A 17,104-nucleotide genomic window follows, 5' to 3' on the forward strand; every position below is an offset into this window, starting at 1 on the left:
TGCTCTGCCCATTGGCCTGCTTGTAGGAGACTGTGATCGCTCGGTCCACGGCTTGATGGTCAGGACTGTGAATCCTGTCACTTTGATTGGCTCGGAGAATCGGGGCCACGGATTTCCACTCCTCAGAGAGGCTCAGATTAGCTGCCTCCTCACCGGGCTCTGCCACTCATGTTCCAGGTTCTCCTCTTTCTTCCATCCTGGCCTTTCTTCACAGAGTACACGCATTTCTAATACATTTGTTTCGTTTCTTTAAGTTCCTTTGACTCTTTCAGTAACAAAGAATACTTTTTTTTTTTTTTTTTTTTTTTTACTTTTTAATCTAGACTTGGATTTAAATTCACTTGCAAAGGATACTTTTCAAATAACATGTCTCAGTTTCAGTGAAATCTGGGGGATTCGACAGTTTCCTTTCCTTTTAAAGAGGCCTTGTGATCTGATCACACGGCTCATCTGTACCATGCTGAGGGGCTTTGTGTACACGCTTTGGTTTTATACACAGTAGTGGCCGCATCTTTTTCTCCTGTTGTCTTTTGCATGCTCTCCACGCGTCTTTTTCTCCTCACTGTTTCCTCAGAACAGCTTGTGTTTGGGTCACCAGTGACCTCCTATTGGTAAATTCACACGTCAAGTCTGTCTTTATCTTATGTGACGTATCAGTAACATCGGATGCGTACTTGTTTCAGGGACAGTCTATTCATTTTCCTTATACCTCATTGGCCGCTTACTCTCACCGTGTTTGTTGGTCCTTCCTCATTTCTCTAGCTAAATGTTAGATACCTCAGGTCTCAGTCTTTAATCTCTTCTCTGTCTCTGCCAATTCCCTAGATGATTGCACCTGTGATCGTGCAACTTTGTGCGGATGATTCTCTACACGTAGCTTGGCCCTGATCTTCTGCGTTCCAGGCTTGTGTGCGCGACTGCCAGTCTGGCATCTGTACTTCCCTTTCTTACAGGCATCGCATCTCAGCGTGTTAAAAGTGAGCCACTGATCTTAGCATCGCACCCTTCACCCCAGCTACCGGCGGCGTTCCTTCTGTGCTCTTTCCTATGTCAAAAAATGGCAGCTCCGTCTTTCTAGTTGTTTAGGTCATAAACCTTGTCATCGTTCTCAGTTCTCTTTGTCCTGTGTAACGCAAGCGGTCTGTCAAGAAAGCCTGGTGGCTCCACTCTCCCAGTGGACTTGGAATTAGACCATATTTTACCATCACCACCGCTACCACCCTGGTTAAGTTATTGCTGTGTCTCACCTAGAGTTTTACGGTAGTGTTCTGTTTGTCTGCCTCTTTCGGCCCTTTTCCTTGCTCTAGTTGGTGCTCAACAAGGCAGCCAGAGTGATTCTTTAAAAATATGTCAGATCGCGCCACATTCCGTGGAGTACAAGCTAAGCTTTTATGACCTCCTATGAGGACACCCGTGATCTATCTTCCCTACTACCTGTTTGACTTGATCTCTTCTCTCCTTAACCCCCCACTGACTTTGCCCACTGTACTCCAGGCATACTGCCCTTGTTTCCATTCTCTAAACATTCCCTCTGGTCCTTATCCTTGCTGTGTTTTTCTCTCACATATTCAGTGACTTATCTTCGCTCCTTCCGGGTCTCTGCTCAAATGTCTGCTCAGTGAGAGCTTCCCCGGTCCCTGCATACACAATTACAGTGTTCCCCCTACTCCCAATATACCGCTTTATTTTTCTTCCTAGCTCTTTTCCTGTCATTTATCTGATACACCTCTCTGCCATGCTTTATATTTATCTTTGGCTTATCTCCTCTTGGAATACAAGAGGAGCTCTGGGTGGCAGGAGTCATGTTTTGTTCACTGCTCTGTTTTCAGTATCTACTACAAGTGTCCTTGTTGTATTTGATGTCCAAATATTCGTTGAATATGTGAAGAAAATAAATGAAGAAGGTTAAGATGTGGATATGATGGGTGTGGATAAATTCTTTTATTATAAGGGGAGGAATATTCCAGTGGGATCCAATTTGATAAGTTCTCAGTTCATTGGTGAAATAAGGCAAATTTCCTGTTTGCCTGTCTTTCCTAATGTACCATGAGTTCCTGAGAGCAGGGACAATGTCTTAATCATTGTGGTAACCCTGTTGCCTAGCACTGGGTCTTAAACATAGTAAGCATGCCAGAGGTATATGTTCAGTAAATTTATTTTGCGGATGGATTTAGAACCCCAAATTATTTAATCAAAAGAGATTTAAAAATTTGGCATGGTGAAAGAAAATAAAAATATACTTCACATACCTGTATTTTTCCTAACTACAGGTCTTTTAATCTTGGTCCAGGAATGCCAGCAGATTCAAGAAGGGTTTGATTCCCAAAGCCCCTGAAGTAGTGTGCTGTATTTGGGTGTGTGTGTGTGTGGGGGGGGGTGTATGTGACTTTGTGTGTTCCTGTGTGTGCACAGCATGTGCGTTCTGTTTTCTGGAGGAATGACTTCCAGCTTTGATCGGAATTGTGTAGGGGTTCATGATTCGCAAAGGTGAAAACATCTGAATTACATAACCTGACCTGTTACTTAGCAGATGAACTGAAGCAGAGTCAGACCTTGGAGCGATTTGCTCCATGGGGTATTTTTCTATTGCTGCTTCTGACAGATTCATTCTGTCTTTTCTTTTCTTTTTATTTTGTCTTTTCTTTCTTTCTTTTCTTTCCTTCCTTTCTTTTCTTTCTTCTCTTTCCTTCTCCTTTCTTTCTTTTCTTTTCTTTTCTTTCTTTCCTTCTTTTCTTTTCTTTTTTCTTTCTTTTCCCTCAGACACTTCAAAAGTAGTATCACCAGTAATAATAAAGACTATATTCTTAATATTTTAGGTTCAGGGTGAAATTTGCTAGAAGCATTGGGTGCAGGGAAGAACTTTGGAGCATCTAAAGATCAGTTGGAAGGGAGGGATGGTGGATGAGTTCAGTTCGAGCGCTATTTGTAATCCTTACCTATTTATGTGTCCCACCAACTCAGGTTATAGGAGGCAAACAGATTTCTCAGAAACTAACCCTTATGTTACCAGATACCAGAGATAGCAACTCCAAAATAGATTATTCATTATAGTCCTTGATCAACAAGACTCTGTAAGCTAGACTTGAGATGTGGAACTATTCTTGTTCTCGTGAACCTGGTCGGTAATGGTGTCTGTGGTAGAATTTGAGAGATACTATTAGTGCTTTGTAAGTTAACCTCTGAGCTGTGTAACATACTGACGTTAATGAGATTTCATGTTAAATTTTATGCTGGCAGTTGTTGATTTGGTTTGGGGGATTAATCTATTTCTGCTGTTACACATTCTAAGTTAATTAACAGTGTGCAACTATGAATATAAAAAGTGCCAGTAGTAATCGTTTCAGGAGTAAATTTTGCCCAGCCTCCCCCCCCCCATTATATGTATTTGAATGAAAACTATTTTCCTCATTAATTATTCTAGGTAGAGTATAATTCTGGTAGACTGTCCCCAAGTTCGATGCTTCTTCTGTGGTCCAAATGAGCCTTTTATTTTACTTTCTTTTTTGTAATTCTCATCAGGGAATCTCTTACAAGCCTTTTATCTTGTACATTTCTGAGCATGTCAATTTCATTTATCTTCTGGAACAAGCTTTTAATTTTCATATGTCTTAAATGTCCTGTCTGAAGTTAGCCTATCTGTATGAAATAGAGAAGTAAAGTTTAGGTTCATTTTATGAAATGGAATGATTGTTTTATAGCCTGTATTTTTTGGTATCTTTCAGTTGACTTGATTTTCCTCCGAGTGAAGTTGCATTGTGTTCAAGTGCCGTTTATTTCTTACCTTGTTTGTAGTTTTAATTCTGTACTTGGGTTAGTTGATGACAGTTTAACCATTCAATACACCCTCTCAATTAAGAAGATTATAAAGGTGAACAAGATTTGAAATGTGGCATGAAGTCTTATTTGAATAATATTAGCTACTATAGGCACAACATATTAGGCCTGAGAAAATGTATCCTCAAACATTTCAATAGTGCAGTAAAGCCAGACTTCTACGTATCTACAGATATACACTATAAGTTAGGGATTTTCCCATGCTTTGAGGATATAGTGGTAAAGAAACATAATCCCTACCTTTGAAAAGCTACTGTCTAGTTGGGAAGGCAAACAAAAAAAATGAGATTATCAAAATTTTATGGTAAGTGCATGGAAAGGATGCATCTAATGCTCCAGGTGCATAGGAGAGAGGGTGGGACACTGTCTTAACAGGATTTTACTTACAGCAAAAATATTACAGGTCAACAAAAATATAGAAGAACATCTTTGTGAGCTTGGAGTAAGCAACAATTTCTTAAATATACAAAAAATACTAATCGTAAAGTGAAAAAAATGATAAATTAGAGTAATGTAAAATTTAAGAACTTCTAATCAAAAGACAACATTAAGACGATGAAAATATAATCTGCCAAGTAGTAAAACATATTCACAATTTGTACATGTAATAAGGATGTGTGTCCAGAACATGTGAAGAACTAGAGGTGAGTGGGAAAGGCAGATAACCAACAGAAGAAAGGCAAAACACTTGAACAGACACTGCACAAAAGATGGTCAGATGACCAGTGGATCTATTAAAAGCTGTTCGACTTCATTAGTCATCAGAGAGATTCAAATTAAAACCACAAAGAGATACTATTATATCCTCAGTGCTACTGCTAAAAGGAAATAGACATGTAATGCTAGATGTTGGCATGGATGTGGAGTGACCAGACTGTTGTAATTGCTGGTTAGAGTATAAATGTTTGGCACTATTCACTAAGTCTGGACATATGCATACTCTGTGTTTTAGTAATCCCCCTACTAGATTTGTTTCCAGAAATGCATATATTCACCAAAAGATAACTATTAGCATGTTCAAGGCAGCACTATTGGTATTAGCTACAAACTGGAGAGTATGCAAATACTCATCAATAGAAAAAAAGGATAAGTAAGTTCTGATATGTTCACGCTGTATAACACTGTTACATTAACAGTGTAACGATATTACACTAACAACGAATTGACAGTCTTCAACTACTTGCAAGAATATGGATGAATTTATGTTGAATGATAGAAATCAGACCCCAAGACACACTTCCATTCATATAAAGTATAAAAACAGGCAAAACTAATTTATACTACCAGAAGTCAGAATAGCATCTACCTCGGCCACGGGGATGGCTAGAAGTGATCTCAAAAGCGGCATCTGGGATCCTGGTGATGGTCTGTGACTTAGTCTAAGTGCCGATTGCATGAGTGTGTTATAATTTACCAAACTGTATGCTTGCGTGCATACATTTTTTAATGTATCTTCTTCTTCGATAAAAGGTTTTAAAGAAAGATCTCTAAGCCTGGATTAAAGACAGGAAGAGAGACTGTATCCTGGCAGTATTGTCTTTGTATTGCGATACTGTGAATAAGTACTATCTTCTTTTCCCCCTAACCTTTTGAATTTTTAAACCATCTTTAATGAGATCGTATTTTCATGACAGAGGAGAGTAAGTACTCTCAAATACATTCGTACGTGCTTGTGATGTTACTCGTGTGTCACATCCCTCTGCAGAACAAGTGGACCACATGTTTTGATAGTCCGACCTGGTCAGGAAGAGGAGACACCCCTAGGCCAGTTGCGTGTGGGCAGCATCTGCACTTTACTTGTGCATCATATGGCTTCCGCATACCTATCTTGCAGTGTTATTCTAAAACCCAGGAATGACCAGAGGAAGCACCTGCCCAGCACCTGACACATAGGAACCATTTAGTAAATGGTAGCCGTCATGTCTCTTATGTAATATAAACCAGACTCCTATTAGACATCACTCCTAGAAAAAAAAAAATGTATATGTGTGTGTGTGTGTGTGTGTGTGTGTGTATATATATATATATATAATCTTTTTTTCCTAAGTTTGAGAGAGACAGAGCGCAAGTGGGGGAGGGGCAGAGAGAGAGGGAGAGCAATAATCCCGAGCAAGCCCTGCACCGTCAGTGCTGGGCCCAGTGCGGGGTTTGATGTGGGGCTCGAATCCACGAACCCTGAGATCATGACCTGAATTGAAGTCAGATGCTCAGCGATGGAGCCATCCAGCTGCCCCCTGATCTTTCTTATTCCTCTCTGCAAACCTGGTTCTGTCTTCATTCTTTCTCAGTAACTTGCATTGTTCATTGTTTTTCCCCCACTGCGTCTAACCTTGCTTAGCTAAACATGAATGTTTGCTTGGGTTCCTGACTTATCTTCTGTTCTTTTCTTCTTTCTCTCTGCTCTTCACTAAGACCCAGCTTGGTGACCATGTACTTTATTTCTTAGAAAGTTGGAGTCAGAATCCTTGAATTTCTCTGCTTATCTGACTTACCTCAGGCCCTTTCCACTTTGAGAAGAATTAGAAATAAAAACATTTGAATTTAATATATGCATTCAGGTGGCAAAATACCCTTATGGCAACCTCATATATTCCTAGCATCATGATCCTAATTCGGCCCGTGATTATTTTAAGCTTGGACTAACACACCAACCTCCTGACTGGATTCTTGTGCCTGGAATGATATTTCTAAAACACAGATCTGAGTTTGCCACCCCATTTGCGTGAACGGTTTTAGTGGCTTCCCGTCTGTCAGGCCGGCAGCGGGGGTGCTTTGGCCTGGTCAGCGGGGTTCTCGCTCCAGCTCCTTCTCTGTCCCTCCATGCTGGTGATCGATCGGCCCCTTGCCCTCGCGTGCCACTGTCCACACCTTCACTGACTTGATCAAGATTCCTCCAGTTTGCTGTGTCGTTTCATTTCACGCTCTCGTTCTTGTGTAAGTCTGCCTGAAAGTCTCTCTTCCTCCTTTGGGGGGTGGGGGGGGCCTGCATTCTTTCCCGATGAGATACTACCTTCTGTGTGAAGCCTTCTGTGATTGCGCCTCTGGGCAGAGGAGGTGTGGCCTCTCTTTGTGTCGCGTGGCACCGTAGATGTCTGTCTACTTTAGAGGCTGAGATTGTACTGCAGGGCTGTGTCCACATCTCTGCCTCCCTCCCTGGTTTCTGAGCAACTTGAGAGCACAGACTGTGTTTTCCCTGTTTTTGTCACCTCATTGCCTGGTGTAGGGCATGACCCCTAATGAGAGTCACGCAGTAACTGCCGTGTAAGTGAATGAATTCTAATTTGCTTCTGTGTTTTTTTTTTTCCAGTTGTAAATATTAAGTAATTCAGAAATATAGCCAATAAATCGAGATGCTTGCTGTATATTTTACATATATATCTGTATCTCCTATATCTATATAAAGAGAGACAATGTATACTTCAGATTCCTTCTGAGATTTATTTCTGGCGAAGAACTATTTTTGGCAGTGTTATTCACACAGGGACACATAGAGCTCTCTCCTCTCCACGCGCGGTTGGCAAGTGGGGGGATCTTAGACACAGAATGAAGCAGAGTGTACACGAGCTCCACAGCTTTCGGTAACCCGGAGAGGTGTGCTTAGGCCGGACTTGGTGGGTCACATGCACGATGACAGGCGGACCAGGGGACTAAGTCCACACCCTGTAAATGCGGGACAGGAGCTGGAGGTAACATTGCCACTGTGTGACATCACATGCTCCTTGGCTGGGGTTGTGGCCTTACTAGCGAAGAGGAGCCTCTGCAGGGCAGGAGCTGGAATCAGCTTATTTTTCTTCGTTGATGAACGAGCTGTTTGTGGTACCAAAGCGGTGACTAAATGAGCTTCCACTGCTGTCTCCTCACATAGCAAAGAGATTACGGACAGAAAGGAATTCTAGTAATGCTACCACTGAAGCTACCACTGAAGCTATTGTGTGTGTGTGTGTGTGTGTGTGTGTGTGTGTGTGTGTGTGTATTTCCTTCTGGTTCTTATACCCAATACATGTATGAAGGACTTTGTAAAGTGCTGGCACATAGCAAGCTACCATCATTATTACTCTTGAAGGGAGAAGTCTGGTTTTTCCTACGTAGGACTTCCTGCCTTGTCCTTTGAGGTTTGGATGATGAGTTTAAGTCTCTCATCATCTCTCCTTCCATGCTCTTCACCTCCTCCGTCCAACACATGCTAAGGAGAGGGGGTGTGTGTAATTGTCCTGATTGCTGAAATTGAGAGAAGAAACTGGAAATGTAAGGCTTAGCACCCCCACCCCACCCCACCCCAGCTGGGCTCCCTCCTGCTTATGCCTGTCCACACAAAGGGTGCATTCTGCTTTGATCTTTGTTCCTTGAGGTTACGCACATGAGGGTTATGTTATTTGTTATTTTTAGTACAAAGCCCTTGAAATCCAGTGTGGTACATTACAGCACATCTCATTTTGGAATAGCCACGTATCAAGCGTGCGATAGCCCCGCATGACTGTGGCTAATGGGTTGGACGGCACTGGTTTGAGGCAGTTCTGGGTATTCGTTCTGCTCAGTTTCCCTCTGAGCTGCCATGGAGATTTTGGTTAGGCTTGTCTACTCTGTAGACTCAACTCCTCCTTGGAAAAGTTACTCCAAGACTTGCAGAAAAATTTTAGCCTAATTATGACAGTGGATTTAAGCCATGTTCTCTATTCCAGAATGAAGATAGTATTGCTGATTTCTCTGATTCCTACCTTTATATTTTTAATTAAAAAAATCATGCAAGATTCAGTTGGGGGTTACAGAAAATATTCTAGCTCTTAGCAGAAGGAGTTTTTTTTTAATGGAAAATTAAGGGCTTTATGGAGATTAGGATTAAAAATCACTGAAAGGACTGGAGGAGCAGACTTTAGATGTGTTTCTAAGACCAACTACTAGAAAAATTACAGAACCTGCCTGCTAGGGGAGCTGCAATCTACCATAAATAAGCTGGGAAAGCAGAAAGCCACTCCTTATCAGTTGGCTCCAGTGGTAACTGACGACCAGGATACAAGCTAGCCTTTACATGCATAAAACTAGAGTCTGGGCACTGGGGCTTCTATTACCACTGTTGTAGAAGAATAACTAAGACTATGAAAGGAAGGAAAAGAGGAAGGAAGGAAGGAAGGAAGGAAGGAAGGAAGGAAGGAAGGAAGGAAGGAAGGAAGGAAGGAAGGAAAGCAGAAGGCAGAAGTAACAGACGTGTGGTCTCTACTAGAGTTCCGCCTCCCAAATTCCATGCAGCAGGTGCATTTACCAGAGGAGAACTAGATTATGTGTGGAATGCCAATATAGGGAGTCTGAGAGATGTAGTCTTTAACGTATTAACTTGTAACAGTAGTAGGACAGTTTGTAGGGGCAGAATGGCATTCAGTGAACCAAGCTGCAGTATCTGAGATGATCTGAAACCCAGGAGAGGTATTCTGTTTTATTGGCACCTAAACCTCAGTTATTTTTAACATTGTTGCTCTTATAAGTATAGAAGCAACTTAATGTGATTTTTTTCCATATTTACATCCAGTGTGTATGTTGTTTTTATAATCAAATGACAATGATTACATTGAGTTGGTATTTTATACTTTTCTCAGTGTCCAAAGAGCCCACAGGAAACAGTTTTTAAAACTTTTTAAAAATTGAGATATATTTGACATAAAACATTGTTTTAGCATAAGGTTACTAATTTGGCATATTTATATTGCAGTATGGTTGCTGTTATAGCTTAGCTAACACCACTACTCTGTCACCTAATTATCATTTCTTCTAGTGTTGGGACACAACTTTTTTCATGTTAAAAGCACAGTTTAGAAAATCTTACCAGAAGCCTTAAACAAAAACTGGATAAGTTAAGTTGTAAGCATTGGTTAGTAAAGCTTAAATTCATTTCCTTTTGGAAGTAAGAGTAAAGTTCACAAAGTTTTCTAGAAATTAAGTATCCTAACATGATGTATTTGTTTTCTATTGCTGCTATGACATATTACCACAAATTCAGCCACTTAAAAACAATGCAAATAAATTATCTTCTAATTCCCCTAGGACAGAGATCTGGCAGACTTTGATGGGTCTCTCTTTAGTCTCACATGGCCAAGATCATGGTGCACACAGGGCTGTGCTCTTTTCTCGAGCCTCAGAGGAGGATCTGTTTCCACGCTCACTCATGGTGTTGGCAGAAGTCGATTCCTTGTGGTCGTAGGACGGAGGTCCCTGTAGCCTTGCTGGCTGTCACCTCAGAGCTGTTTGCAGCTTCTAGATGCCGCTCACATGCCTGGGCTTGTGGTCGCTTTCTCCATCTTCAAAGCCAGCGACGATGGGTTGAGTCTCCAATGCCTCAGGTTTCTCTTTGCCTCTTCCCCCATGGCATGTCCCGGACACCCTCTCTCTGACCCTAACTGAGAAAGCTTCTCTGTTTAAAGGCTCGTGTGATTAAAGGCTCGTTTAAAGGACCAATAATTTTGGATAATCTTTACTTCAGGGTCAGTGTCCTTAATCATATCTGCAGAGTCCCTTTGCCATGAAATGTAGTGTATTCCTAGGTTCCAGGGATGGGGATGTGGACATCTTTGGGGGTCTTTAATGCTACTTACCATAAAGGGCAACTGGCCGGATAGTCTGTAATGGTGCATTATTTGTGGTGTGATAATGCCCTGGAGACTACTGACTGATTACATAGTTTACATTTTTTATTGCTTGTGCTGTGATATGGATCTAAATAGCCAAACTAAACTCTCCTTCTATTAGTATTAAGAAGGCTATTGAAATAGTGGGACTAGGCCTCAATTTTTGCTTTCTATTAAATGGGAAACTTAAAATAAGTGGAAGTAGATTAACACTAAACCAAGAACTTGGTTTTTATAGAACAAGTAATGTTTTTCTTTGATCAGAAGCAGATGTGATTGTTGTCATTTCCATTTAAAATGAAGTTAATATATTAGCATTTTTCTCCACATGGAATCTCTCAGGTGAGTAAATGGGGAGTCAGAATTTTCGCTTGATTGCTTCAAGATTGGCAGGAAGTTTCATGTTATAAACCTTTTAAACCCTATTAATCATCAAGTTGTTTAGATGAAAAACAAAATACCTTTCAACATGTATAGATGGGCCCTCTGAATTCTCTCCCTTTGTCTGGGTCGTAGTAGCATTGTTCAAATGAATAATTTATTTCATAATTAACCTAAATAACAAATATTTCAGAATGTCTAAGAAATAAATGGGAGTTTGTCTTTGTAGGATATTAGATTGGTGAAAAATCAAGAACCCGTTATTTGCTTTGTAAATGTTTCTGAAGGGCATTCTTCGACAATGCATCATGATGGTTTTTCCTTTACCAAATTTTCTTTTGTAAGTGCTCCAAGAAGGTACGATATACCAATAATGCTTCATTTCCCGTTTTTTTGTTGCTAGCCAAGATGGATTTTATTTTTTATTTTTATTTTTTTTGAGTTTATTTATTTTGAAAGACAGCATGAGTGGGAGAAGGGCACAGAGAGAGAGAAAGAGAGAGAATGAATCCCAGGCAGGCTCCCTGCTGTCAGCACAGAGCCCGACACGGGGCTAGAACCCACAAAACTGCGAGATCATGACCTGAGCCAAAAATAAGAGTCGGAAGCCCAACCCGACTGAGCCATGCAGGTGCCCCACAGATGGATTTTACAGTGTATCTTTGTGTCTGATAATTGTCAGTAACCTCATGATCACCCTCTGTTCCTACGACAGTGACAGCCTACATTTTTGATCTTGCCATTTTCTTTTCTAACTAGGGTGAAGCCAGCGTTCCTGGCAGCAACACAGACCTGTTCCACTGGGGCACCGCGGCCACCATGAAAGTCCTGTCCAGCACCACGACTACCACCAAGGCCGTGCTGCAGGCCGTGAGTGATGGGCAGTGGTGGAAGAAGTCTTTAACTTACCTTCGGCCACTTCAAGTAAGCGATGCCTCTTTTTTCTAAAGACCCATTGTGTGGCTTATGTCAGTCCATCAGCACTGGTTTTCAGTTGTGTTCATGTTGTTACAGCTTTCTCTTCTCTAGATCCTTAAAATAATGCGTTAAGAAATCTAAGCCTCCCATCATCCAGGGGAAGAGTAATTTATAGAATGTGGCATTTATTTTATAGAATTTTGTAGGGTCTTGCAAAAGACACTGCTACAGATTTAGGTGTGATTAGATGTCAGAATTAGAATTTAGGGGGATGAAAAGGAAAATGATTCCATCAATGCTTACTTGTTTTTGCTGTATTTCTGTGGGCCAGTAGTCATGAAAAAGCGCTAGAAGCTGGCAGGAAGGCTGAGGTTGTTGGGCTGCTATGACAGTAATACCACATACTGGGGGGCGTAACAACAACCATTTCTTCCTCACGGTTCTAGAGGCTGGGAAGTCTGAGATCAAAGCTCCGGAAGATTCAGTGTCTGCTGGGGTCTGCTTGCTATGTTCTCACATGGTGGGAGGGGTGAGGGAGCTCTCTGGAGCCTCTTTTATAAGAGGTCTGGTCCGTCCCATTCATGAGGACTCCATTTCCCAGAGCTGACCACCTCTGCAAGGTCCCAACTCTTATTTTTCTCGGGGTATGACATAGTGATTTGACAACTCTATACGCTATCCTGTACACACCACAAATATAGCTGCCGTCTGTCACCATACAACCCTCTTACAGTGGCCTTGACCATGTTCCCTATGCTCTACCTTTCCTACCTGTGACTTACCCATTCTGTAACTGGAAGCCTGTACCTCCCACTCCCCTTCGCCCATTTTGCCTATCCCCCATCCCCTCCCCTCTGGCCCCCACCGGTTCTCTTATTTATGGGTCTGCTTATGCCTTTTTTTTTTCTTTTGGTTTGCTACTTCGTTTTTTAGATTCCACATGGTTAAGTGCAATCATATTTTATTTGTCTTTCTTACTTTACTTAGCATAATACCCTCTAAGTCTATCCATGTGAACACAAATGACAAGATCTCATTCATTTTTATGGCTGAGTAATATTTCATCGTGTATATATACCCAGAAGCCCCACCCACCTCTTAATTGTCATGTTGGGGCTTAGAATTTCAACATGTGAATTTCAGCCGGTGACACGAACATTCAGTTTCTAGTAGGTGCTCTGGGTAAAGAGAGCAGCGTACCAGCCTCCTTCACCCATTCTGGAAGTCGAGGTCAGGACAAGCGGTTGAGCGATTGTGCTCTCCGTGACGCATGAAACCCACTGCCCCTCTGCTGACTTCCGTGCGTTCTCACCCTGCAGTCCTTGGGCTCTCCGGAAAGCTCAGAGGAAAGAGAAACGTGCTGTTTACCAGGTCACCCCAGATGCTCTCTGGGTGTAGCGTTCATTTTATTCGCTGTCCAAGTACTCTTCAGGCGTCTTCGGTGTGCCAGAGCCCAAGCTAGTGATTGGGAGCAGGGCGGCAAGCCCTTCGCCTGGCAGAGCCTGCACACAGACCCGCCAATAAAGTAATTGTGCAATAATGTAGCGGTAGGCAGTCATGCGGAAGGTGAGGAGGCTTCTGCAAGGTGGCGGGAGAAGGATCCGCATCGGGGAGAGAGAAGTTCTGATGTCTGACGTGGATAGAAGGTGGGGTTCCCAGGACTCACCCTCAGCAGAAGCCTGAATGAGCCACATAGAGCACATGCAGAGCCCTTTTCGAAGGAAGGTGCTTGACATCCTTGTAGAACAGAAAGGAGGCCTGTGTAGTATGAACAGAGTGAGCAGCAGGGAAGAATGGTAGGAGATGAGAGGAAGGAGCTGGTGTCCAGGGCCTTGTAGAGACACTGGTGGGTCCACAGGTCTTATTCTGAGTAGGACGGGGAGCTGGTGTGGAGTGCAGGCAATGCTGTCGTGTGATCCACCTTCATTTAAGGTCATCTGAGTGCTGTGTAGAGAGCTGGCCGGGTTAGTCAGGAGTAGGAGCAAAGAGGCTCCAGGTGAGAGGTAGGGCTGGGGTGACTGGAGAGCCAGGGAGGAAGTGGGAGATGCGTTTTGTGGACCTGTGGGTGGTCTGGGTGTGGACTCTGCGGGAAAGGGGAGAACCGAGGATGACCTGGCCGAGACGGTTGGGTAGATGTCCATACCACTGACTGCGATGGAAAGTGCTTGACTTTGGGGGACGGCCCTGCGTCTCCTATCGTGGTGTGCGTCACTGGGGTTATGATTTTGGTCACTTTTCTGTCTCCCCTCGTGGACCTTTTGGGGGTATGTGTCTCAGATGAAATGTTTAGCCCTGTGCCTGATACTGGATCATTTTTGGTTAAGTGTCCGTTGTAGTTGTCATCGTCAGGTACAGAAGGGCCTTTGCTGCTGCCCAAGGTCATGGTTGGCACACGGTGGTGTGTGGGGTAGCGGGGACATGAGCGGGGACGTGGCAGGGGTGCACTTCCTTCCAGCGTCCAGCTGGGAGGGTTTCAGCGGTGAGGTATGAGGCAGGCCTGCAAGCAGGGGGGTAGGGGGGTGGTTAACAAGGCAGTCAGCAATGGACAGGCCGCTCCTAGTGGAAGAAAGGCCTAGAAGCTGGTATGATGCATGTAGTAGATCGGCTGGTTGGAGGGAAGAATTAGCCTTCGATGTTAACTAATGATGTTAACTAACCTCAAGGAACTTTAAGTGTTATTTTACGTGGTTTAGACTTGATGCTGCCGCCTGTTGGTATTGTTCAAAGCTGGGCAAGGGAGCTATGTGTACCAAGTGATGTTTGAGGAAGGTTATTCTGACTCTAGGCTAGAGAACTTGCCGTGAGTCGAACACTGATTGCTTCTTTGTTTCTGATTCCCTGATGTCAAAGTGACCGGAGAATCCAGAGGCGCTGCAGGGTCAGGTGGAAACGCCACTTAGAGGGCAGCTGTGACTCCTACGTCCTCTCCTGGGTGTCTGTGTCGCTGTGACACTGTCTGTAGCTCTAACACACTGCATGTGGGTCAGTTTCTCCTGAAATCACCCCTGCTTCCCTTCTCCCCCCACCCCCAGGGCCTTTCTTTTTACCCACTGTTCTTCACTTTGTTCTATTTAGGGGCGAGAGTTTGGCGGTGCTTATCCAACGGGAACCATAGCCAATGAAGGGCTAGAAAGACAAGGCTACCATCCGTTTTATGAATCTGTCCTCTCCGATCCCTTTGTCACAGAGGTAAGGACAGTGCGCCTAAGAACGTAGGCTCAACTGTCATGCTCTTGTGGCATTTCAGTAAAAAAAAACCTAAAATATTGTGGAAAATGTACATCTTTGGCTTCGTACTCGTGTTATTCACTGGTTTTATATGACTTGTGTCTATTATGCCATATTGTGAGATTAAAATCTGTTTCAAACTTTACATAAAATAATGTGCTTTAGTAAGTGAGAAGTTATAATTCGCATCATCAGAAGATATAAAAGCCTATGATTCTGTTCTTAGAACATCTTCATAGAAGAAAAGACACCCTACTAAATGGTGTGACCGCTTCTGTCTAGTCTGCAGTGACCTGTGACCCGTATCAGCACGTTCCAGTAGAAAGCTTTGCAGAAGTATTGCTAAGAACTGGAAAACTGGCTGAGACGAAAACTGAAGGGGAGGAGGTATTTCCAACAACAGAAGGTATGAAAGAAAGTTCCAGCTCCTTGACTGTGTGTAAGTCTTACTAGGAGATCCGTAAGTGAAAAACTATATGAGTGAATGGAAGTTGGGAAAAACAAGAATATAAGTTTTCAGTAGTTTTGAATAGCTTAACCTGACACCTCCATTCACTTATTTAAAACATTTATTGAGTACCTTCCGTTTTCTGGATACTTACTAATATTGAGGATTTAAAAGGATAAAGATGATAGGATTCCTGTATTTAAGTTTCTAATTATGTGAAGTGATTGTTACAGTGAATGGTATAAAGTGCTCAATAAATATTCGATGCTTTCCGATTTTATGTGTTAATTAAGAACTCTGAAGTATTTGCTTCACAGAACGTAGATGTGTATTTCATTTAAGAATTTTCTGTGTGGCAGCATATCTTTCCATGTAGAATTTTTTGAAAAGAATTCAATGTACGCAAGTTCACCAATGGCATCTTACCATTTGTGTGTTTTTTTTCTCTTTCATCTCCTTACTTCTTTTTAAGGTTCCAGGATAGTTGCCTCAGCTGTTTTCTTTCATTTCCCTCTCTCTCTGCTCTGTCATCCATAGTGAATACCTCATGATTTAAAGGCTGCCGGAGTTCCGGCCATCTTGTCTATATTCCAGGCATCAGTAAGAAGAAAAGAGGAGGGAGGGCAAAACATTGTGTCCTTGGCAGACCTATCCACACCTGCCACTTACATATTTCTGACTGTCTCTCACCACCAGTAAATCTGGATGATGCTGTCTTAAGTGAGCACATCGATGTATGGGATAAAATTGGGAAAAATGTGTATGTGGCATAGAACTGCTATTTTCCCAGAATCCTGTTCTTGTCACTCATTTTTGGATAATCCTTCTTTGAATCAGTATTTATATGTAGTTGGGAAGAGGGGGAACAAATACCACTTTTCTATCTACTGTGTGGGCCTCTTGAATACTAGAGGTTTTTATTAAGTATACCTTTTTCCTTCAGTTCTGAATGTATGTTTTTTTTTTTTACCTCTTATTTCTGAAATCAGGGTGTCTCACAATCGATGAGTACGTTTTTGTTTGTTTGCTTTTCTCCAAAAAGCTATTATTACATTCATGGCACGTCTTAGAAACAATGCTGAATATACATGAAGAGTGTAGTTACATTGCTGTTTCCCCTTTTAATTATTCTTTATTACTGCTTGCTTTTCTTTTTTTGATTGTCTTTTAAGTATTTTTTTTCAGTTCCATAGACATTTATTGGTAGGCAGCATTTGCTTTGCCTACTGCAAGAGAAACCCCGTATCAAATGCTATTAGTACAGTATTTTATTTAATCTGAATAACAGACCACCTGATGGTTACCACCAGTCATATTTTACAGTGTAAAGAAGCATGTCTCAGAGATAAGAATAGTTTTGTTTTTATTTTTGTTTTGTTTTGTTTGTTTTAAGATACGCAGCCAGTGGTTGGTTGAACTGAGTTCAGATTCAGCGTTGATCATTGCTGTGGGTAGTATTCTCCCCATTTTATCAGCCTCTGCACGGGACTGCATTAGACCTTGAATTGAAAATAATAACAGCAACGAACAAAAACATGCCAGTGTCACTTAGTTTGATATTTTCTATTCAAAATTTGTTAATATGTCGAAGATACCATTTTTTGCAGGGTGGAGTTTGCAGGAGAAAAAATTGTCCTGAAGAGTAAAAGCATCTCAAAATGGAATCACTGTTTGTTCCTTT

The 17,104-nt window shown here is 42.1% G+C and overlaps 1 protein-coding gene across 11 annotated transcripts in view; it reads left to right on the forward strand.

The window, feature by feature from the left end:
• The window catches only part of NBAS (NBAS subunit of NRZ tethering complex), a 355,550-nt gene that overhangs the window by 213,534 nt on the left and 124,912 nt on the right, over positions 1 to 17,104 (forward strand). For all 11 annotated transcript variants that reach the window (XM_045054925.1, XM_045054924.1, XM_045054917.1 and 8 more), the window contains 3 exons: positions 11,589 to 11,753; positions 14,823 to 14,936; positions 15,258 to 15,381. In XM_045054925.1, coding sequence (XP_044910860.1) covers positions 11,589 to 11,753; positions 14,823 to 14,936; positions 15,258 to 15,381 — 403 coding nt within the window. The remainder of the gene's footprint in view (positions 1 to 11,588; positions 11,754 to 14,822; positions 14,937 to 15,257; positions 15,382 to 17,104) is intronic.

Source organism: Felis catus, chromosome A3 (assembly GCF_018350175.1).
Source record: "Felis catus isolate Fca126 chromosome A3, F.catus_Fca126_mat1.0, whole genome shotgun sequence".
In the NCBI taxonomy this organism is placed as follows: Eukaryota; Metazoa; Chordata; class Mammalia; order Carnivora; family Felidae; genus Felis; species Felis catus.